At 35.1% G+C, this 25,368-nt stretch overlaps 2 protein-coding genes across 2 annotated transcripts; one reads left to right on the plus strand and one right to left on the minus strand.

The window, feature by feature from the left end:
- The first annotated feature begins 702 nt into the window (after positions 1-702).
- Positions 703-6,276, plus strand: LOC129799163 (protein SET). Its single transcript, XM_055842840.1, has 3 exons — positions 703-1,352; positions 1,420-1,589; positions 5,787-6,276. Exons 1-3 carry the CDS (start codon positions 923-925, stop codon positions 5,934-5,936), a joined length of 750 nt encoding a protein of 249 aa, XP_055698815.1. The 5' UTR covers positions 703-922; the 3' UTR covers positions 5,937-6,276.
- On the minus strand, positions 6,265-25,332 carry LOC129799138 (uncharacterized). Its single transcript, XM_055842806.1, has 5 exons — positions 24,582-25,332; positions 11,452-11,707; positions 10,517-11,390; positions 10,093-10,453; positions 6,265-7,065 (listed from the first exon to the last, which is right to left on the minus strand). The coding sequence occupies exons 2-5, from the start codon at positions 11,574-11,576 to the stop codon at positions 6,503-6,505; spliced, it is 1,923 nt and encodes a 640-aa protein (XP_055698781.1). The 5' UTR covers positions 11,577-11,707; positions 24,582-25,332; the 3' UTR covers positions 6,265-6,502.
- Between the last annotated feature and the right edge of the window lie 36 nt (positions 25,333-25,368).

Here is a 25,368-nt window from a genome sequence, read left to right on the forward strand (position 1 = left end):
AACTCCAGCCTAGGCCTTCTTTTTTCTATTCGACGTATGCGACCGTCACCCTATCCCTTAAGCTTTTCTTTTAATCCTACAGCAACTCTATCTTTGCCATATGGGAGTTCTTTAAGGGCCTTATCAGATCTTTCGCCAGGGAGCTCTTCGATCATGGAAATTTACATTTTTGAACTTGTTAAATTTCTTTTCTTCTCCTTCTGAGGATTAAAAAATTACACTTTTATTTTCAATTGAAGGGATTTAGAATAGATTTCTTTTAGTCAAGGAGTAAAAAAGTCCTACATTCGTAATGTTTTTTTTAATCTTGTTTAGCTTACAAATCCGGCATGTTAAAAAACCGAAATTTAATTTATATTGATTCATTTGCGGTCCGATATTACGATATCTTCCTAATATCGGTTGGTAAAGAAGCTGAAATTACCATAGTATACTTCAAGTGAATTTAGATGCTATTTAATCTACCATTAAAACAATAAAAATTAAAATAATCATCTTGAAAATTTCCAAGAGGTAAAAAACTGGCTTCTTTTTGATCATTTTTAGAACAAAAATATTGTTTTAATTAATTTCAATATTTTTAGGTAAAAATATTTTTAACAAAATGGAAATAAAGTTTAATTACCATTCAATACATTATTGTACAAATAAATTACATTTTATACACTTACGCATTATTTGTCCCAAAAAAAAGCCGCCGGTGGTGAAAACTTAACGAAGGCCGAGAAAGTTTGACAATTGTGTCGCCGCGCTTGTTGCCGGAATTACCGAGTGTTTGCAAGTGATTGTGATTTTCCTGGAAAACTAGGAAAATTTTCCATCCAATCTCTCCCACTTGATAAAGGTGGTGTGCCTGGGAAGAGATTGAGTGTGCAGAAGGCTTTCCAGGAGTGCTGAGTGACACGCTAGAAGGCAGCAAATTATGGCTTCGTCCCCGAAAAAGGCCAAAACTGAGGATGGCAATAGTCGGCAAGAGATGAATGAGGAGGAATCTGAGGCTCTGGAGCACATAGATGCATGTCAGAATGAGATTGATGCCCTGAATGAGAAGGCCAGCGAGGAGATACTCAAAGTGGAACAGAAATACAACAAGCTGAGGAAGCCATTGTTTGAGAAGAGAAACCAAATCATTAAACGCATTCCAAGCTTTTGGGTCACAGCTATTGTCAATCATCCGCAAATATCGTCAATCCTGGAGGAGGAGGAAGAAGAATGCCTCCATTATCTTGAGAAATTGGTTGTGGAGGAGTTTGATGACATTAAATCAGGCTATCGCCTCAAGTTTTTCTTCGAGAAGAATCCTTTCTTCGAGAATGAACTCATCACCAAGGAGTTCTGCCTTGGATCAAGTGGTGGGTATCACTTCTGGTCAGACCCTAAATTGAGGCTGTTTTAACTGAGATTGATTGGGATTTTCAGATGGGCCAACATCCACAAGTACCACAATCACCTGGCGCGAGGGACGAGATCTGCTGAAGGCTCTTCAGTTTAAGCCGGCTGGGAACAGGAGAAAGAGGAATCTGGAGTTCAAATCATTCTTTGACTGGTTCACCGACAACTCAGATCCCATCAACGATGAAATTGCTGAGGTAAGTCACTTTATTCTTTGGTAAATTGTAAGACAAAAATAATTACAAAATTTCGCATTGGAACTCTAAAGTTTTTTAAAAGGGAATTTTTATAATAAACTTTTTGAACTATATTTCAAGTTCTTACTCAGTAAACAAACTCGTAGGAATTGGATAGAATTTGATAATGTTGGGATAGTGCTCAGTTTCATTAGAAGACTACATAACACTGATTACACTAGAGGAAACGAAATGCAGAATATCTTATCACTTTTCTTCCTGTATTTTTCTAAGGAATTATTCTACATATTAAGAAAAATTCTTTGCATTGGATATTTCAATATTTAACATTTTATTAATTAATAAATTATAATAGGATCGTATTATTTATTTCTTGACTAAAATAATTTTTGTTAATATTCCTTTTGTTACAAGTCCTGAGAGTAAAAACTTCCAGAAAGAAATTAATTCAATATTCAATTGAATAAAAATATTTTTATTTACAACAATTTTACGAATTTGTAGATTGATTTTACCAGATTTTATTAAAAAGAATTATATTTTTTAATACAATTAAACTTTGTCGTATTTGCGAAGTTCTTTCGTCAGTCACAAGGGGTCTTCTTCGTCATATTTTTAGGCACAATTACGGTGGAATGATCACTGTCTGGTTATATGCAGGCGTCTACACATTGAGAGCAGTTTTCGTAAAAAATTGCGTTTTTGACAGAAATTTGACGTTTCCCCCTACAACGCTACAGGGAATTTCCTTCAAAAAAGCAATTTTTGACAAAAATTGCTCCCAATGTGTAGAGGCCATTCTTTCCAGTCATTTTTTTATTTGAAATAAAAAAAACTTTTTAATTAATTAAAAAAGAGCAAGAAGAAGAGTCCTAAAGGATCGGTTAAACATTTAGTTAATTCGTTTAATTATTGTAAAGTCTACGAAAACCCTTTAGTTATGATAAATTACAACTCAACTAAAAAAAGCATATCCACAAACTTGAACACATTTGCTTCTTTCGATAATCATGCTTTAACTCGAAAAATGTCAATAAACTTTTTCCAAATTTAAACTGTAACTCGAATAAAAAAGTAGCCCGATTGTAAAAGAACCTACTTACCCGTGAGGGGCATGACATTTCCTATGTTTCCCATATGTTTCTAGCGAGCCGAAAAAACTTTTGAGTTTATTAGCTGTTTTCTGTCATTGTAGAATGAATTAGAAAAAAAATACTAATACAAAATAAAAGTCAATTTAATAACGAAGAGGCAACCGAAAACCCCAAATTGGCAACCTACGTAGTTTTGAAGATATCTCGTGAAATGTGTACGAAAACAGGAAAAAAATTACACTAAAACTGGTCGCATTTTTCAGAGCTAATGTCGCCCCCCTGTATTTAGTATAGCTATTAAAAAAAATAATTTGAAGTTGTAATTATTTTGGTTAATAATTGTTGTTTGGTTCATTATTGTTTCTTACGTCTTAAAAAATCGGTATTTTTAAAACTAAATATTTTTCTGGGAAAATATGAATAAAGAGAATAATTGAAAAAGATTTAAGGCGTTTACACATTAGGAGCAATTTTCGTAAAAAATGCATTTTTGACAGAATTTTGACGTTTCCACCTACAGCGCAGCGCCAAGAATTTCGTTCAAAAGAGCAATTTTTGACAAAAATGCCTCCCAATGTGTAGAGGCCTTTATCCAGACGAATATTTCGCCTATTCTTACTATAGGAAGGCCAACAACCACCGTTCATTCCTTCTAAGCTTTCTAATAATTCAATTTCAAAGGATTCTATAATTTACTTAATCCATAATCCAATACTATGATAAAGATAGGCAGCTTGCAGCTTTAAGTTTAATATTCAGTTTAGTTAAATTTTTAAAATAGAAATAATTTTTAAGTTTTAATTATTTAGCTAATCATTTTTAACTGCTCGAATTCCAAGAGAGAGCAGTTTTAACAATCGTGTTTTTTTTTCAACTTCTCTCCATCCTGGCTGACAAACGGTAAGAGATATTACCTTCCGGTCTTCGATGACCCCCCCATTGTTATCATTATTTAATTTTTATTAGATTTCTGTCCTGAGTTAAGTTTTTCGCATCTTTTGAGACGCTGAGTACTCAATGGATGTTCTGGCAAAAACTTTCTTTTTTGTATTACCCCCAATGGCAGGTAAACTTGCATAATTGTATGTGCATAATCTCGTCAGGTGCATAATGCCGGGACTGAGTGTACAAGTTCACACCTTTTTAGCCACTGAGGAAGTCACGTTGAGGTACCGAAAGCTTTGGCAAAGAATTTAGTATTTTCCTGTCTTGAAAGTATTGCATCACCTGACGCATCTGAATCCGGAGGGCGTTTATCTCCTTAATTTTTTTTTGTGCTAATTGTTGCCATTTATATTTTACCAAAAAAATTGTCGTATCCAAGGTCCTAAAGATCTCATAGAATTGAATTGAATTTATTTCATCTCATTCTTGATCTTTCCCATCTCTCAATGCGTCCACCACCGTCTTAGCGTTGATTTCAACCTCCAGAACTAAACGGTGGAAATGTCCTTTCACTGGTTGTATGTTTCGGTTTAACAATATGTTTACATTTGATTGGGGCTAGGTTAGTCATAAAGAGAGAGCAAGTTTGCCAAGCTAATCTAATCAGCTGTATGGCAATTTATGAGAATAATTTATAGGAATAATTTAAAGATTTAAAGATTAAAGCATAGTGTGAAGTAGGGCTACATTGACAAAAGATTTCTTTCGCATATTTTCTAAAGGAAACGATTTTCTGAATATTTCTTCTACCTAGTTGAGTTCAGTGGCAACAGCACGTGCGTCTCTGAAGTCCGTTGTCACTCAATCCCATATCTTGTGCTTTGCTCTTCCCCCACTTTCCTTACCATGCCAAATGAGTCTACTCAAACTGAACATCTAAGTTATAATTAATTTGTAATTTCGTCGGTTGCGGCTACCTCTGCCGTATCTGCATTCGGAGCAACTACAATACAGACGTCCCCTCTTGCGTGAAATGCTGACACAAAAGAAATGCAGATACGACAGAGGTTGCCGCAACCGACGATTTATTGAGCTGATTTAGTTTGAGTTGGCTTAAACGGTTACTGAACCAGGGTTTCTGCATTTTACCTGGGGAGGCCGGGGAGGCCGGTAATGGTAAGTCGGAGGCAGACACAACTTAAGCACACTTTTGAGAAGTAAATAAATAAATAAATAGAACTAGGTTTTAACGTGATCTAACTCTGAAAAACAATTGTGGAACTAAATAAAATCACTGTAGGTTCAGCTTCCTTTAGAAATATGCGAAAAAAATCGTATAGGGGAAAGTGGCCTGCCTTTGAATGCGGCAGACTTTGAATATTTCAATTTTTCTCTTATTTTCCAAAGTAAAACCCCAAAGTCAATACAACTAATTATTTTCTATTAATTTCGATTAACTCTTTCGTCTCTTTTGGGACTCTGAGTACCCAAAGCAGCATATGAATATTCAGTGAAAAACAATGTTTTTTAATTATTCAGGACTGATAAAAATCCTATTCTTGTGGATGATTACAAACTATAAGGATGTCCAAATATAAGATATTTTTTGTAGAACCTCAATTAATTCCTGAGCTTTTAGATATTTTTGATTAAAAAAAGATGAAATTGGCTTGCAGCATATGCTGCGGTCCGGAAAGAGTTAACGAAATAGAATATTTCCTTTGGGAAATAAGAGAAAAAAATAAATGTTCAAAGGCAGACCACTTTCCGCTATCAATGAGAGCCCTACAATCCCGTTTTAATTAACTTGAATATTTCTGGGTTTGAGAAAATTAATTTATTAAAAAATCCATATGAACGTTTTAGAAGTCGATCTCCATCAAAGAATTTTATTAATCCATTAGAGAATTTGAATGAAGCATATGCATCATGCGTCAATCCTATTACAAGATGGTTTTGAAGAATATCTCATTTTCAGTCAATTTTAATTAAATGCTCGCCTTACAAATTCATTTGAATCATTCGGTTTAACAAGCGAAAAATTGCAATTTATTGACTTCTCAATATCAGTCACAACTGAAGAAGCTTTTCCCCATAAAATCCAGTCAAAACTGCAAATCATTTGCTTTCGCGTATTGTAGCAAAATCAAAAGCAACATTTCTGGTAAATTCCGGTTACAAAACATGCTCATTCCACTAATTTCTTATTTACTTACAGCTCATCAAGGACGATTTGTGGCCAAATCCTCTTCAGTACTACCTGGTTCCTGACATTGAGGTTGAACCGGAGGAAAATGATGAGAACAGCGAAGAGTATGGGGAGGAAGAGAATTTTGACGAGGACGAGGAGTCCACTGAACAGAAGTAGAGAGAGAGATGACACATCAATTGGGGAGGGCGCGGCAGTATTTCAGCATTTTCTGTGTGTTTTTAGTGACAAAAGCAAAGTTGAATTTTTAAAAGGGTTACAAAAAAAAACATTTTTTTTGTTTTTGCAAAAAAAAAACCCAAAAATCTATCCATTCTCTCTTCCTTCCAAAGTCCTTTTATTTTTTTTTGCGTCACAAAAAGGAAATGAAATCAAAAATAAAAGGAGAATGGGAGGCAATATTCCTCTTGAATCCATTTCAGGTGATTCTTCAAAAAAAAAAAAAAAATAGAATTGATCAGTGGAACAATAAATAAAATTCTCTGTGTCCAAGAAAAAATTACTGTTTTTTTTCTTTCTTCAATCACCTCAGCTACATTTTGAGCAACATCTTGGCTTTTTACACTGATACAGAGGTTCAGAGGGAAGGGAAAGAGCGGAAAGGGTTTAGGGAAGGATTGAAAGGCGTTGGGAGTCGAAAAGTTGTAAGGATAGGGTTAGAAGAAGATGATCTTCTTTGGTCAGTTTCATGAGATTCGACTAGAATGCAAGGGATGCCGCGGCATTCAATCTTGCCGACAGTAGCAGTACTTTCGCAGTTCAGGCTGGGTCTCCATGATGCACCTGGCCTGATTCCCATACTGATTCACTCGAGATATGTCTGACATCCTCACGGAGAATGCATGCATGGTGAGATCATGCGTGACACTGGCCTCGTAAATTGCTCCTCCGGGGCTCGTGGTCAGCTTTATCTGGTACATCTCCGTAAAGACTTGCGTTGTCGAGGACAGATCCGCCAGGAAGCCATCAAAGTCTTTGTTCTGCTTGAAGCGCAGCAAATTGTCATGAGGAGCCAATTTGGCTGCCCAATTGATTTCACTGAGTGTCAGCAAACTGCAGAGATTCCGATGTTCATGAGTAAAGAGATTGATCGTGTCCACGATGGAGACAGCTGCCCGGACGACAATGTCCAGGGAAGTGTCATTGATCTGGCGCCAGTTCAAGCAGGCACACCAATGGGGCTCGATATAGGCATCAGCACACGATCGCGTCTCCGGAATGCGATCAAACAGGGAAATAGCCCGAGAATGCTCCTGTCGGGAATCTCTAGTGCCTCCAGATTGCAATTCTGCAAATTAAACAAAATGAAATATTTTCTTTTAAAGGTGAGCTCTTCACCAAAAAATATCCTCATTAAAATTGATAGCTTCCGCGTGAAAATTTGGGGGCGTATTTGAGTCTGAAAATAACTTCTTAACATTATTTATTCATTCTAAGAAGTAGAAAAGGAAGGAGAAGCTATTTAGCGGTCTTTATTATCTACGTGTTAAGAAACTTTATTCAATGCCTAGCCAATCAATATCACTTACAGATTCTTGCAACACAAATTACCATATTAGAAGGAGCAATCAAGGGTCATGGGGAAATATCCCCTACACGATACTTAATAAATTAAAAAAAGTATAACTCTAAATTTCATTCAAAAACACTTAAAATTAAGTTCACTTTAAGGCCATTTCCATCCAAGAAAAGCTCCTTTACTGGCATCTTGAGTTTTATAAATTTTCCAAAATTCCTAAATAATTCAATTTGAATTAAAAATGGATTTATTGTGATTTATTCTTAAAGATATATTGTACAAAATGTTCATTTTAAAAACTCCCTACAATTCTTTTATGAGAACTCTTGGGAAACTTTTGGTTCCGGTCAACTTTTCTAAAAAAAAACTACAATTTTGTTAGAAGAGATTCTTGAAATTTTTTAAGCTTTCCAAAATGTTTCTAAAATAATCAAAATCGGTTTGGTGAATTTTTTGAAAAAAAAACTGCAGAAAAAATTTCGTGAAAAGTAAAGAACATTTTTCATTCAATTTTTGACTAATTTCCTGGCATTTTCTTCAAGAAATTATATTTTTAGGGTCTTTAGTAAGCTTTTAGCTTCAGAAATCCACCAAGTTCACCAAGACTGGGTTTTAAAATTAAATTTTTAAACTTATATTTCTTTATTGTAATTTCCACCAAAGAAAAGTCCCTTTAGAGATTTTTTGGAAATGTTTTTATCTTTAAAAATTTTAATTTGAGATCGTAAAAATAGAAGTAGAAATAGATTTATGGTGAAATTTTAAATAGAAAAGGCTTGTTAGATTAGGCGAGACTGGGGCAAGACTTATCAAAACGCATATTTAATTCATTCACGAGCTCTGAGAAAACTTAAACGTTCTATAATGAGCATATTCTTATAGTAAATTTACTGCTCTACAACATTGCAGAAGACTATTTTCCTCTATCTCGAAAGAAATGTGATTTTCGAATCATTTTCTAAAAGTAGATTTTATGGAGAATCTCAAAATTGCTGGGGCAAATTTTGTCAGTCTTCGGATAATTTGCGACGTTTCACTCTCGCAAACGTTAAAAGTATCAAATAGACATATTTCTATAGGAAATTCATTCTTCTACAACTTTGTCGAAGATAATTTTTGTCTATCTTAACGAGAAATGTGCTTAAATTGAGCTAATCAGTAGGGGAAAGTACTCTCCTTTCAAACGTTCATGCCTTCGAATAATGTGAGTTAATTTTATGTTTCCTTAGAGATTTACACATAATTATCACGTAATTACGAATAATTAATAATAAGCTAACTAATATTTAATAGAATTGTGCAGGGGTCTTAGGAAAATTAAAAGAAAATTCATATTATTCGAAGGCATGAACGTTCGAAGGGAGAGTACTTTCCCCTATTGATATTTTCTATAAGCCAAATATTCCAAAAACAGGTCTCAAAATTTCATTATTTTTTATTTTACAAAATCCTTCCTCGAATCCCGTGAAACTTTGTAAGTTTAGGAAGGTTCATAGAGGCTATCTATAATAAAAATTTCAAGCCTCAGTCTCTTTTATTTTAGAAAATAGTGAATATTGAAATTTTCATTTTGACAAACTTTGCCCCAGTCTCCCCTACTTTTCTTTAAAACAAAAAAAAATAAATAAAGATAAAATTCCCTTTTTCAAATTCAATAAAAAATTTATTTTGAATATAGTACCACTTAAAACTATCTAAATCGGATTTAAATAAGCTTTATGATAATTTTTCAAGAAAACCTTTATTATTTAGGGGAAACTGGGGCAGAAATAAACAGGGGGTAGTTGTAAAATTTAAACACTGCATTTTTTTTCAATTCAGATATTAGAATTCAGAAGACGATATCTATATCAATTTATAGATATTTTAGAGAACGTAGACCACTGAAGAAATGGTCGACATTACTTTTCGCCAAAGCTTTCGGTTCGGTGCTGTATAGTGCGCCCTTCTTGCCAAAAAGTAATTTAGTCTCTGAAAATTGTCTCAATTTCCTCCACTGTTCCTATTGAGGATACACAAGGGAATTTTGGGATTCTTCTGCAAGAGCACTTCTTTGGTCAGGAGGTTAGTTGATCTAAATTTTCAGAGATAAAATTAATGTGGCAAAAACAAAAACGTTAGATAGGGGGAGGTTGGGTTACTTTAGGCTGTAAGGCAACATTGATATCCAACTTTTCCGTATATTTGTAAAGGAAACTGGCTTTTATCGGAAAGTAATAGAAATCTACAAAAAAAAAGTCGTGAAACTAAATAAAATAATTAGAAGACCCAGCTATCTTTAAAAATTGACAGATATGCCTAGACTAGATCATTGTAGGTGAGATTCTTAACGTAAGCAAACAAATTTGGAACTAAGATGAGAGATATTATACAGCAACATGGGATCAAATTTTTGAAAAATTGCAAACTTTTTATTTAAATCAAAATATCTAAGGTGTAAATGAACTGACAGATAGAGTAAGTGTGCCAAATTCCGGCCAGCTTGAATTCCGGTCATCTTTTTGTTCCTTAAATTTCCATAAATTTTTAGTTTTTGCATACTCTAGTAAATTTAGAAGGGTGATTTAGAATCTAAATACCCAACCCCCTGGCAAGTTGACCATTTTATATTGAGCTAATTTGAAGCCAATTTCCAAAATTGATCCCGGACTCAGCTCACAGTGCTCCGAGGAAAAAATGTTATATTTTTTCCTCCGCCTCTTGGCTTAAGTCGTAAGTGTGTCTTGGACATTGAAATCTTTGGGATATAACAATTTTTGGCGAACAAAAAGTTCAATCTCAATGTCATTTACTTACTCAAGAGATCCTTGAGGGTAGCGTGAACATCAAAAGGAGTTACCAGCCTCTGAGTGTTCTCCTTGAAATTGCTATAGGCCTCCGGATATTTCTTCTTCCACCATTCGGGAAAGACAAAAGCGAAGAAGGGCAATCGCTCTTCTTGCTTTCCCTGCAGCGTATTCCTGACTTCGGCAAAGCGATTGCCGTGATCAGACATCACCACGAGAAGAGTATTGTTGAGGACACTGCGTGAATGCAACTCCTTCAGCCACGCCGTAAAGTCCCCATCAGCCACTCCCACCAAATTGATGGAATCATGAGACAACTCCCCATGGAAGCTGAACACGAACCTTGGAGTTTTTGTGTACTTCAGCATGAACTTTGGGAGAGTAATTCAGATTATGGGAGTAATTGAAAATTAAAGGATTAGCAAATTTTGTACCTCTTTTGTGTACTCCAGCATGGTCTTGTGACGAGGTTGATGGCCAACACAGAGCTTTCTGTACTGATTGAGTTCACCCTTGATGGCCAGATAGTAGGTTCGCATGTAGTGATGCGTTGGTTGTTCATCGAAACCATTGAGACGATAGGAAAAAGTGCCAATGTCTGGAACATCTTCATTGAAAGCCGTCACATATCCTTCTTCTTCGTAATCCTTCCAGATCATTGGGTAGACATTGACAAAATTGGAGTTTCTCATTCTCTTTCGCGTCTCTGGAAGTTCCAATTCTGTCAGCCCTGTAAGAAGTGGGATGAGTGCTTGAGGAGTTCCATCCCCAACAACATTGTATCCCATCAGAACATCCCCCTGGAGTTCTTCTGTGAGATATGCAAAGGACTTTGGCAGTTTTCTCATGAAGGCATTTCGACTGAGTGAATCATAGCCATAGATGAGGACATTTAGCTTCCCATCCATCTTCCCACCCTCAATATTTACTGAATCCCTCACACCTAAGACAGTTCCATGCCATCTCTCGCTCCTGTCCACTTTGTGGCACTTGACTCGTGCAAAGTCTGACTTTGAGAGTTTGTAGGTCTCTTCCGTGGTTACTGAATCAGCCAGTTCGATGCGGAAGTCATCGATGCGCAGAATATCAGCAAAATCACAGTGTATCCGGCCTTTTCGCACCATCACAGCCGGCCGGATGAAGCATGTGGATCTCTCACACTTCACCCAGTCGTCACCTTCCTCCCCGCAGTCAATGAGAGGCTCATCATGGAGGAAATTCATCATTTCCGACGGATACAGTGGGAGATCTGGCATTCGACATTGTCCCTGATTCTCATCCGACTGTATACCCTCCTCAATGAGCTCCCTACAAGAGATTTTCCCTTAAAACTTTCCGACGATAACCGTACCATAAACAATTTACTCACAATTTCTGACGATTATCCCCAAAATTGTCCCGATTGCCAAAAATGTGCACAAGCAGGAAGTAAATTCCACAAACGATAATCACAGAGATAATATGGCGCTTCGAAAGTTTCCTCAATTTGTTCATCTTCTCCACATTCAATAAATGCAAATTTGAGGATAATAGAAACTCAGTCAAAATTCAATTTTCTTCTCTCAATTACTCATCCTTATTCACCCTTTCAGCCCTTTGGAACCAAGCTCCTCCTGTCCCACCTCCTGCAATGAGACAATTGGGGATTAGACACAGGACTTGTGTTCCTCATTCCCAGAAATTCTCTCAGCCTGGTGTTAATTCTCAAAACCACTCGTCACGGGGAAGGAGATTTGCATATTTTAGCACCATAACATGAAATTCCTCAATGCTAAGAGGAATGATGTTCCTATCTACGAAACATATCTCTCAACATTGCAGATTTCTGGCCTACATTTTCCATAAGTAATTTCCATTTAGAAAGCCATCATTTTAAGTGACTTCCTAATTTCCTGATGTGTCGAAGCTTTCTCGCATCAAAGGGAGACTATAAAAGTTTGAAATTGCGATTTTATTGAATCGTCATGGCGAGATTTCCATGCCACTTCAGCAAATTGGACAAACAGCTCCCATTCAGAACGGATTTCAAAAGGATTATAGGAAAATCAGGCGGTTGGGGCATTTTATTGAAGGGGTAGTGCAAATAAAAAAAAAACAGCAAAACAGTAGAAAGCTTATTGCATCTTGTACAGAGAGGGATTCTAAAGCAGATCGTAGATGTGGGTTACTTTGCCCCATGATTTTCGTAAGCTTTTCCTTAATAGCACTTAAGAAAATGGTCTTCACCGATCCGATCTCTTATGTCCGGTCAGTCAAGACCATTCCTTTGAATGCTAGAAGATAGGACAAAAAGCCCAGTTCAAAGGTTCCTCAATTCAAAGGTGCCCCACTTACCCTGTGCATATTCTGTGGAACGATTTCACTCTTGACCTTGAAAATACGTTATTACGAATGATTCAAGGTCAATTTATTAACCCCCAGTTAGCTGAAAAAGACAGCGTTTTCAGCATATTTTTTCTGGGTCGATCAGCAAATATATGCTGATCGGTCATAAGTTCTTGAACAAAAACTGCTAACCAATATATGGAAATGGAACTGTCTCCCGAAAGTCCTTTTAAGGTTAACAAACTTCAGCTGAAAATACATGTCTTCAGATGAATTAAAATCGGTGACTTAGATCACGCATTATTTACTGTTTACCGGTTCTCACCCGATTTAAACCGATTCATAAATCATTCAAACGATCACCCAAAATAATTTTAAGAGTAATAAAATTTACTTTTGGTTCATAACTGGTTCATTACCGGTTCACAATCTATTTAAACCGATTTATAAATCACTCAAAATATTTCTTAAAATACACCTCAGGGGTAATTTAATTGAATTTTGTATAAAAAAATAATTATCGGTTATGAACCGGTCCATTACCGGTTCAAAGCCGATTGGAATCCATTCAGTTCTGTTGAAAATTCCAAGACCTTTCCAACGAACCCAAATATGACTCCATTCGGTTGATAAATGCGCTCTCCAGAGACTTTTTAACCTTTGATCTTGAAAAATCATTATTAGGAATGATTCAACGGGATTCTCACACATGGTCAAAAATAAATTGATTAAAGTTATGAAATTTTCTTCCAATATTTGATGAATAATATTTTCCATCTTCGCAAGCTCTCTGCACCAAGTCCTATCACTTGTACGACTCAATACGAACTCATGCCTGTATTCCCTGAGATTGCACGATTGACTAAACTCCTGGTTTAAACTCATTCACAAAGTGCCTATAGATGTAATTTCTCTCAAATCCTAAGTAAAAATTTTTCCAAAATACTCGCCATTTCGTAATCATACAAGTTAAGCTATGTAAGCTATACCTTAGGTCTGAATTCTGAATCTCGTATAAAACGGTATTCAGACTAGTCGTTTAGCCCAGTTCTTGATGTTGCTAAGTTTCATTACATTTTCAGAATGGATCATTTTCCCCCTTTTCCCTAATTCAACATTTCCCAAAAACTTCACTGATAAGAATTTAAATAAGTTAAGTCAATGGCTAGGCTTTAGGTCTGAAGCCCGTATTGCCCTAGACACAATTACGACTGAAGCCGAGAGACGGCTTAACTTAATTATAATTAAAATAATGATTATATTACATTTTCCTCAGTCTATGACTAATCCGTCTCTCAAGTTAAGTCGTAAGTGTGTTTACGGCATAAGGGTAACGCGACTTGAGGTTAGGCCGGTTAGGCCCAGATTTGAAAGTTCTGAATTTTGTAAAAAGTCAGATCTATTTCTCTTAAGTCACAATTCTGAACAATTAAAATTTACAAAAGCGTTCATGATAAGAATTTTGAGAATTTGCACTGTGTGGATAAGGGCCTTGACAGACCTGAGGATTAGCCGAGAGACGGCTTAGTGTAATTATATTAGAAATAATGGTCAAACTACATTTCCATCATTTTCTACTAAGTCGTCTTTCGGCTTAAGTCGTAAATGTGTCTAGGGCATAAGCCTTGGGTTTAAAGCAAGGTTTAAAGTGTAAAGCCTAAAAGCCATTTACGGATAAATATATCCAGACGCGATTTTCTCTGTTTAAAGGTCTTTAATGTTAGTAACAAGATCTAGAAATTTTTCCAAATTCAAGATGTCTTATTTTCAAATTTAGATTTAGAAAGATATTTTGTCGACTTCAGAGCCACAAGCGGTACTCAAATGAAACTGAAATGTTTCGTAGAGTTGTAGTTTTTTATAGGAACCATTGTCTTTGGATCTAGATCCAAAGACAATCATAGGAACTTTGATTTGTACCATTGATAATTAAATTCTGGAACATAGAACGCTTGAAGCAGTACAAAAATAATCGAAAGCGCCATATTTTTGTGTTTTTTAACTTCAGTTTTCTTTTTCAAACTCTATTTTAGGGCTCACTGGATAACTTCATGTTTTGTAGCAATTACAATATATGTGAGATATAAAAATCTGATCTAAAATCGTACGAGCGTCTGGAAATAGCTTTTTCATTCAGTGTAAAATCCAATAAAGTCGGATGTTTGATGAAAAACATATAGAAGAGGTAACTCAAAGGCAAAATATATCAATATTATATTCATTTTTTAAGTAGAGACCGGCCCCCTTTTTTCCTCCAATTATAGGCTCGAGCTTTCTGTTGCATGAATTTTCCCGCCACTTTTCCTAACCCATCCCACAGTTTCCTCCCCCATTTTATGCTTCGGCCCTTTCCTGTCGCACCCCTTTTCAGGTTTTTTTCTCCTTGGGCACAAAACTCACGGAAAAATAGTATTTCAGTTACGGCACGGTTTTTTTTTGTGCTGATGCACAAGTTGAAAGTCATTCAAATGAAAATTGAAAATTTCACAATTCAGAGAATTCCTGAGTGAACTCGTGACCTTTTGCAACAAACAGCATCATCATTCTCCAAATGAAATAATAGCTAAGAGCATACTATTCAGTCTACTTGCAAAATATTTTGTGCAATTAGCACTAATTAAAGAATTGCTGGCACTTTTAAAACCCAACATTATATCACTGTCTGAATAGAACTCTTGCAGAAGTAGTTTAATCCAGAAATTATATTATAAAGTCCGATAAGACAATAGAAACATCATGACAAATACTATTATAAAACCAGAAACTATATCCAAGTTAATGCAGAATAATGATAACGATGAATTAAATTAAGCTTAAATGGGAGTTATGGTTCTCTTATACTTATGTCATTATATCAACAATGTTCTGCCTGCATTTTGATTATTTTCCAAGAAGCGGATAATTTTCATTTCAAACAAAATTTAGCCTTGAGCAATAAACCAAGTATCTCTTGTCTAAACAAAAAAAAAAAAATTGTACTTTTATATCGAAATTGAATTATTTTTAATTCTAGATGTATTAGAACAATTACAATGTAATAGTTCTGATTGTGTATCTGCTATCTCTGTGATGCTTTTTGGACTTAGGACAACTACTGATGCATGTGACATCAAAACACTTGAATTTCTCAACTAAAAACCTATTAAATGTTGTGGGTGCTTTAAAAAGTATTAAAGAGGCGAATAAAAAATTTTATTATCCAAAGAATAATTAGTTACGTAACCCGGAAATTTGATTTTCACGAAAATACTAAAGATATCTGTTTTACTGCTTTTACACAGAGAGAGAGAGAGCAGTTTATAATACGTTTTTTTCAACTTGTTACAAGCTAGAGGTCAAACCGTTAGAGATATCAACTTCCGATCTTCGGTGACCCCCTCTAAAAATACATTAATTTTAGACGTGTTAGGTCCGTTAAACGGTCTTCAGACTAGAGGTTTAACCCAGTTCCCGTAGGTCTCGAAATCCTAAATAGCGTGCAATTTAATTGCTTTTTGAGAGCCTAATAGCTTATCTATCTTTAATGATCCAATCCTAAGTTAAATTTTCCCAAAAAATCATGATTGATAAGAAATTAGAGCAGTTAAGCCATTTGGCTAATTCGGATTAATTTTATCCGAATTTTTTATGTATCGTATATATTTTTAGACCTAGAGGTTAAACGGTAAGAGATATCGACCTTCGATCTTCAGTGACCCCCCTAAAAATACATTATCTTTAGACGTTTCCTTTTTTGGTCCCGTTATCCTCCCTCCTTTCAATACCTTGCTTTTTGGGTTTCTGTTTTTTACAAAAACAGGTTCTGCGATTTCCTTTAGATAGATAGATTGTATCTGGAGCATGGTACGATCTCTGGATGTGGACTGTAGACATCTAGGCTCTATTTGAGCTTATGTCTACCCAACAAGCCTTAGGGGAAGTGCTTATAATTTTGGACAGTCTGCTTATAAGCATCGAAGTTCCAAGTTTGAAGTGCGATATTTTCTATACTAATTGGCATTTCTTGTTACTCTCTTTTCAGAAGAGTTGTTTAAATACTTGGCAAGCTTTTAATCGTCTTATTTTTACTAAAATTAGTTTTAATACGTTTAAAAATGAATTGATATGTAGAGATGAACTTGGCTCTTATTTTGGACAACTTGGTTATTAATTTGGACAACTTGGCTGTAAATTTGGACAGCTAATCCGCCTCAATAGGGTGCCCATTGTTCTTCATTTGATGAACCAATCTTACCAAGTCCTCTTCCTGTTCATGTAAGGGAAACGTAGAATGTCACAGAAGCCCGGAAACTTTCCATATCATTCATTAAAGTGAGTTGACTTCTATACTCCAAGTACGTGCGGATTCGCTCATTCCCTGACCTTTCCGGGAGCCTTTCAAGGCATTTCTCGCTACATCTCTTTCGTAGAGATGATGCTCCTTTGTTTCTCCAGGCATTTGTCCAACCTAGTCATCACAAAAGCTAAAACTTCATGAAATTTCGTGAGAAAAACACCTGTCCAAAATAAGAATCATCACCTCACTGGTGAATGTCTTAAAAAATTTCCCATTTTTCACACGAAAAATATAATTCACAAGGCAAATCTCACTTCAGGTCAAATGTACAAATCATCAGTAACGTGAATCAACACAATATTCAATGAATGTTCAATAATATCACTCAAAAACAGCGAACAAACTTTGTTAGTACTTCACCAAAACTAAATAAGACTGAAGTAAGCCACGAAGTTCTGTCATATTTCTCGTAAGCAATTGCTCACACTGAATTTTCAACAAAGCAATTTCAACTCAAATCATATTCAAATTTTAACGTATTTAGTGTTAAAATCTTCCAAAAAGAACAAATATTTAGATAGAATTCATTATTCATCAAATATTAGAATAAAAATCCATCATTTTAATCAATTTATTTTTAGTGTCCAATGTTATCCTCAAAGTGTCCAAAATAAGAAACTGGACAAAATTATGAGCATTTCCCCTACTCCATTTCTTTTAAAAACTGTATGAACTGCAGAACATTCTGAGCTGTCGTCGCTCTTTTGACATTCTCCAGTTTCAGCACTTCTTTCTCAAATTTCAGATCTTAATTCTCAGTCTTGAGAATTTGAAACAATAACATAAAATGTGTTGTACTGTTTCCAGACTCTCTTCACAACCCCGCAAGTTGAGGTAACATCCACAACACACCCAACTTTGCAAGATGTGAATTTAGCCAGTGTTCTGTGTAAATTCCTATAATTACTCTCAAGTTCACCCTTTCTTTTACTTTTGGATATGTTTTGGAGGTAGTCGTTAAATCGTTCCAGGAGACCTATTTTTCAATCGATTAAATTTCGATCTTTTGGAAAGGTCTTGAAATTTTGGACACGTCTGTTGCGACCGGTAGGTTTCATCGGTAAAGTACATGTAAATGATTTATTTTGTCCGAAAATTTCCATTTATTTGTCGTAGGGGAAACTGGGGCACCACCAAACATGGGATAGCACTGAACACTAATTTTTATTTCTAAGCTACTTAGACTATGATGACTATTTCTTCAATGGACAAGCATCCTTCCCTATAACAAGGGTCAGCAAGAGCCGTTTCAAACCGAATAAATGTTAAAATAAGTTTGCCTAGGTAGCGTTTTGGTTTTGACCAACCCCCTGGCAAGTTGGCCTTTTTATATGGACCTGAAGCCAATTCCTAAATTGATCTCGGACTCAGCTCACAGTGCTCCGAGGAAAAAAATTATTTAAACAAAAATTGAGTATATTTATCCCTCCATACGAAAAGGTATCTTATAATACGGAAAAACTTCTCACTTTTTAAATATTTAGCATAACGGTAGCGAGTGCAAAAAAAATCCCATATAAATTTAAATCGAAGTATGAGAAAGTGACTTCAAATTTTAGGCAATTTTCCAGGGAGTTGGTTTTGACCATTGACGTGCAATTTTCATTTGACGTTTGTTCGGTTTTAAACGGTTCTTGCTCACCTCTGCCCTATAGTACGAGAATCGTGAATTCGTACGAGTATCGTCCTCTGAAGTCTATTATCTAATTAAAAAAATGCAGTGTTCGATGTTACTCCGTGTTTGATGGTGCCTCAGTATCACCTATATATTTTTCGATCTAGCGGCCAAACGGTAAGAGATATCAACTTTCGGTGTTCGGTGTTCCCTGATCCCACCATAGCTTCACCATAATTTAATTTTCGCATATGAGTTTTAAAATACTTAGGCGCTGATTTCGTCCAGGTATGCCAACGCCCCCAATAATATGCACTTCCATATTAATTTTTAAACTAATTTAAATCAATACTAAACCGGTATGTACACAAAAAGCCTGCAAAAGGACTATTCGGAGAGTGCTCTATTTCATGAGTGTCGTCATTCCGTAAAGCTAGGTCGCTTTGTCTATTCTTTTCATTAAGAAAGTGTGTAACATTCAAATCGATCGAAGAAGAAGTTACATTACAATTATGGAAAAATCACAGTCCAATTATTTCTTTCACCACGAAAGTATTTTGTCACTAAAAGTCCATAATTGAAGATGAATGTCACACCGGTAATTTTCTAAGTGCTTTTTCAATAAAAGAGTTTTACGAACATTTTTTAATTACTGTTTCTATTTATAATCACTTTACTTTGTATTTTCTGTGAAAAGATTTGCCTTCGATGTTCTGGGAATTCTTCAATAAATATTTTAGCATGAAGTATTTCGAGTAGAACTTCATGGTCTTTCCTCCAATATTAGCAATTCCAATCTATTTGATGATAATTCACGCTCGTGGTGAGAAGTTCTGCCAATAACTTCTCAATAAAAAAAAATATTTGTAAACAGAAAACCCAAAAAGAGAGTGAAGAACGGGAAAATGATTAAAAATTCACGCTTCAATCCAAAGACTTTTAGACTTCTCTATTCTGTTTAGTAATCACTGTAAATCGGTATTAAACATTTAAATAGAAACAGGGCAGAAGAATACAATTGAAATGTCTTAATGGATGGAATGTTTGTGGGGAATTTACAAGAGAATCCTCCAGTTTAGAAAAGAACTTTTTATTGGTAAAAATTCTGATGGCTATATCATTTAAACCGCTTTTTTTTAGAGGCGATGATGAGGGATTCACCATGTGTTTGCAACGTTTAAGATCAGAGGAAATTAGAGATAAAAAAACTGCACCAATGAGTCATTTATCATCATGAACTCCGCTGATAATTGTGTGCTTATAAAATACTCTCTTTCTAATTTGAATGTCAGAGCAATTTGTTATGAAGATCATTGTGATCCTTACATATAATCAAGACACGCTGTTTACATGTTTCAATCAATCAATTAAAGTGTTAAAATACCTCCTTGTTTTTACTAATTTTTTAGCTGATTAAAGCAAAAGCAATTAAGTTGTTTTGATGAACACTAAAAGACTTTATATTTATGTAAATACACAATTCCGTAAAAAGTGCATAAAATTATTATTAAGCACCTATGTCTTTTGCAGATAAGACAAATAAAGACAAAACGTTGTCTTTGTCTGGTGGCTTTTATAATTATTTTTTAAAGCGGCACTGTACTTACAGAGTAAAGGATTATACACTGATATTAATCGTTCGTTTATTTTTGTATCAGGGTGATCATTGTACCTTGGAATAAGTGTATACAAGGAGTACAAACTTATTATAATTAGTGTTTAAATGAATTTTCCCTTTGGAAATGTGTTGTAGGGGGAAGTGGGGGACCTTTGAATTGGGGCAGTTTTGAAATTGGGCTTTTTTCTCTTATTTTAAAATGGAAATGAGCCTTATCATTATGCAATTTAGCTTCTCAGCTGGAAAAACTAATTTTCAAAATATTTTTCAGCGTGTTTAAAGTCAATATTTCGTCTTAAAATATGTATTTTTTAAAAGCCTTTTAAGGAACTTCCTACTTCACAACTTTCTATGTTTTTTTTTGGTTTAACTACGAACATTCACTAAATTGAAAATCTTTTTATTAGGAAAATCAAAGAAAATTCACATTATTCCAAGGTATGAACGTTCGAAGTGAGAGTACTTTCCCCTAGTCTAATAATTTAATTTCTCAAACAAAGGTGAAGAAAAATCATTTAAAGTGAGTAATAATAAGGTGATCATGAGGAAAAACAAATGATGAATGTAGGGTAAAGTGGTACAAGTTGGACAGTGGTACAAGTTGGACAGTGGTACAAGTTGGACAAAGGTACAATTTGGACAGGGCTTTTTGTCTTGATAAATTTAGTATACTTCACTTTTATTTGTGTATTTTTAATGCTTTAGTTTTATAATTTGGTTCCTTGTGCTTAAAAACAAATTTTGTACTGTATTTATCAAGAAAAAAGCCATGTTCATCTTGTACCGGCGAATTGTCCAACTTGTAACACTAATTCCAAATTATATCACTTTACCCTACTCTCTTATAACATTTCCTAAAAGAATCGAGTTTGGACCTTTTCGAGTGAGTGGCGAGAAGTGGTTACAAAACTGGCGAAAAGTGGTAAAAAATGTCGGCGAAGTGGCTATTTTTGCATTATTAATTAAAATTAGTTTTTAAGTATAGTCCAGTGTTAAATTAGAGGACTGTTATTTTGACGAATCTAGAGCCAATACATCTAAGTAATTTTGTATCAAATTATGATAAGAAGTCAAAAGTTATGATAAAGATTAGGGGAATGTAGGCAGGCTTTGCACGTGTGAGGTTTCAAACGATGCAAATTTTCTCTTTATTTTCAAAGAGTTGGTTCCACTAGCCATTTGGTTCATCATTTGGTTTATCATCATTGTAAAAATAGGCAGCCAAGCCCTTCTTTCCTAGGTGCTAGGATCACAAATAGAAAATTGGCCCAAAATAGGTAATTTTGATCGCGCACATTTTATTTGATTTCTCGTAGTTAAACTCATTTCTAAAAAAAATCACTTACACAGTGGATGAAGAGTATACTTGAGCTTATATTTGCGTAATAATTTTTTGCATCGGAGGGAAATTATTTTCACGGTGGCGGAAAATTCGCAAGTACTACACTGTGTGTGGTTTCAAACACTAAATGTGTGAGCTTTTGCACATCCATCAGACAACTCCAGCTTGAAAATCATAACCTCACTAAAGCCTCATAAGCCACAGTGACCTCATAACCCAAACCCCCATCGTGTGGACGCTGCCCCCGGAGGCAAGAATCGCACAAATCGTCATATTTTTTTCACTTTCCTGTCCAGGAAAAACAATTCTGTGATAGTGAACTAGGCATGCATAGAAGCCTAAAAGATCAGAGAACTTGTTGGTGTAGTGCAATTCACTGACCATTTTACAGTTTAGTCAGAAAAAATTCCTGGGGTGAAATGATAACTTTGACTCGCTAGTATCGATTCGATACTATCGAATCTCTAGTATCGTTAAATTCAAATGATGAGATGAAACGAATGTCGGCTCTTCACGCATTGTCGGTTCGTTATTGTGACACTTTGGGACAGTGAAACATAACCTAATTTTATTAATTTTAAGTTAAAATAGTCAACCCATAAATTATATATTTATGGAAATTGGGCTATTGAGGAAACCCCGGAAGCTCAACTTTCATTTGGAGCGTGGATTAGAAAATTGCGGTATAAAAACAACTCTGGAGCTTCCGGAAGAAATGCAAGTAAAAAAAATCATCTATACATAATAATTTCTGCCTTACGCAGATCTTTTCACTTTGTCTTTTACATTCTCACACAATAATTGACACTCAAAGACTTGCTGCGGTCGCGGTGATTTCTGGTGGTTTGTAGTGTTTTAAATTTGGCAAGGAGGAGCAAAAGATCTGAAGGAAACACAAGCAGGAAATGAGACCATTTCCTACTCTGTGAAATTATATCTCACGAGAACGAATCCATGAGAAACATCTCCATCAACTTCCTGGGCACAGTGTGTCAAACACAATCACTGAGTATAAATAAGATCATCCTCTGATAAGCCTTTCATGGATGGTCCAAAAATATTTTGTGGTTGTACAGAATCAACAGGACATAAATTTTCGTATCCAATTTGCACGAGGCTATTCCGTGCAGAACAAACAAAATTTCACAAGAATTATACTTATAATATTAATAAAATTTAATAAATATAAAATAAATGAGGGCTTTCACTTACTAAAAACATGTAAAATCTTCTTTAAATTTCACTTCGAGGGTACAAATCGACAGCTCTAGTGGTGTCGATAAATTAGTGGCGAGAATTATCGACACTAGCGACAAAAATGCGGGTTATTATCTCGATCGCCCATAATCGCTACTCGACAGCGATGGGACAATTAGAGAGAGTTATCATGTCACCCCTGAATATGAAGCACGAAAAAATGTGCGAAGGCTGCCTACATTCCCTTACTGTACTTTTTCCTAAAAGTGGCGATAAGTGATTACTCCACCCTATAAATACTAAAATTTATTTTTACTAGCAGAAATATTGTTTATTATGCTGCAGGCTATATAAATTACAATGTTTTGTGCAACATTACCATGATTAACGTGTAAAAAAACGTTTGGTATTATTTATTCCAAATTGGTAAGCCCGTTAAATTAATTTTTGGTGGTTATGCTGTGCTTTAATTGCGAATAATATTTTTCGTTACAGTTATAATTTCATCATTGAAATATTTATTTTTTTTAGCTATACATAAATTACATTTTAATTAAGAATTTGACCATCAATTGCGCTCTTCTGTGTAAATTATGAAAAATGGGATTATTGATAATGATATTAAATTAAATTGCTGGCAATTAATTGAGATTCTATTTCGGGGATTTACCTATGCACACATTAATTTACGAAAAATGAAATAAAATATAATATTTAAAAAGCATCCCATTTCATTTAATTAAGATAAAATATTTGCTTTTTGCATTGTAACTCAATACCACGTGTTCTCGTTTTTTTTTTCTTTATGTAGTCATGTTCTCTCTACCTATCTAAAAGAGAGGTGCGTGTTTCACTTGAAAATTCATAAATTGCAACATCGTCCCGCTTTTCAACATATGCCATTGGGTTTTACAAAAAGAAAATCAATATCATACGTGACATTCATTGAAAATTTAATAACACGTTATCATAAAGAGACGATTTAGCTGGTTCTTATTGAGCAGGAAAAGCATATTTGTATGCAAATTCTTTATTTGTTGGCTGTGACGGTGGTAAGAAATCATTACTTCTTTTGAGAACTTTAGGGTAAGTGTGCCAAATTTCGGCATAGTTGCATGCAAGCGTCAAAGTCTCAAGTTTGAAATGTAATATTTTAAATACAAATTGAGTTTTTTTATTCTTTTTTCTGAAAGAGTGTTGCTTGGAACCTTGTAAAGAGTTTACCGTCTTTATTTACTCTAAAATCATTCTTAATACATTTTAAAATGAATAAAAATATAGATATACAGTAGAGTCTTCTAAATTCGAACGCTCGGGGGGTATTTTTGACATTTCTCACCTCTCAAATTCGAACGATTTTTTCAAAACTAACGAAATTTGTGTGAGATTATATTGTACTTTGAATCAAATTCTCGTACTTTCTCGCAAGTTACATACTTCCTTTTCATTTTACACGACTATAATGTATGTAAACATTCAGGAAGAAGCACATAAATATGATTTTCATTCACCTACAATACGGACCTTCTAACATAACCTGACAATTGACATTTTGAATCCCAACGGCGTTCGAATTTGAGAGATTCAGATTTGAGAGACTCTACTGTAGCTTTGGTGCCTTATTTCGGCCACCTTCATTCTCATAGTTCCTTGCCCTTCAGGAATTCTTCCAAAGCCTTTTTTACGTCATCTCCTTTGTCGAAGCTACATTTTTTGTTATTCTTTTGTATTGTATAATCTCTAGAGTACGTAAAATCTAAAAGTTCATGGAAATTCGAGGAACAAAAAAGGTGGCCGAAATTGCAAGCTGGCCGGAATTTGGCACAATTACCCTATCTAGCCAGGAAAGTGCTAATGGCTGAGTCTTTGTGGGTTATTATGGGTAGAAAACCGCGTGACAAGGGCGCGTTTTCAACAGGAGGGTGAATATTATATATAATTGTTATATTGTGGCTGAGAGAATTTTCTGCAAATGCTGCGTGCGCAAAATTTTCCTTTTGGCAGGTGTTTTAACTTCCTGGCAAAAATATAAATTTTTTTCTAGGTAAAAAAAATATTGTACTCACCTCTATCCTCCTAAAGAATTGAACGATTGAGCTAATTCCTAAGAAATCAAGCCACTAATTTTCCAGGGAATAATCCTCAAGAATTGCTCTATACTCCATTGAATCTTAAGCAATTTCTACTGATATTTCCTCTTCACAGTTTTCTCACAATCATTCCTGGCCATTTCACTCAAAAATCCAACCAGTTAACACCTTTAATCACATTTTCGTTACCATGTGCTCTGCACATTCAGCAATTTATCAAACTTTATACCACAGAATTTTTCTGGTTGATTTATTTTCACTAAAATCTACTGACTTTTCACACAATTTTCCTCCTTTTCTTCACTCGCGGAATCCCTGTGTGGGCTTCTGGGCGCGCGATTCATTGCGAATGAACGACAAGACTGGGTGGAAATGCTCCAAAATTGCCCCTTTTTCACTCTCTCTCTCTTACACTTCACCAGAAATCTCTCACTTTGATTCTCCTCTCCGGCTCTCTGCGCACAGACACACATTTAGCCGGCAATCCAAGAGGAATCAAGCCAGCTGATTCCCCATCAAGACGCTAGTCAAGTCATTTCTTGCGCAAAATCTCCCCAACTGGGAGTCTCTGCTCTCCCCACAAAAAAAAACAAGAATTCGCACAAAATCGGTGCCAAGATTCTTCCTCCCGTTTCCTTCACTTTCCCGACTTTCCCGCCTAAATTACAATCCTACAAAAAAACAAATGAAAACAGAAAACATACAGATTTAGACTTATGGATCATCAAAATAAACACCTCGCACTTACTAATATTCTCTATAG

This window comes from Phlebotomus papatasi, chromosome 1, assembly GCF_024763615.1.
Source record: "Phlebotomus papatasi isolate M1 chromosome 1, Ppap_2.1, whole genome shotgun sequence".
In the NCBI taxonomy this organism is placed as follows: Eukaryota; Metazoa; Arthropoda; class Insecta; order Diptera; family Psychodidae; genus Phlebotomus; species Phlebotomus papatasi.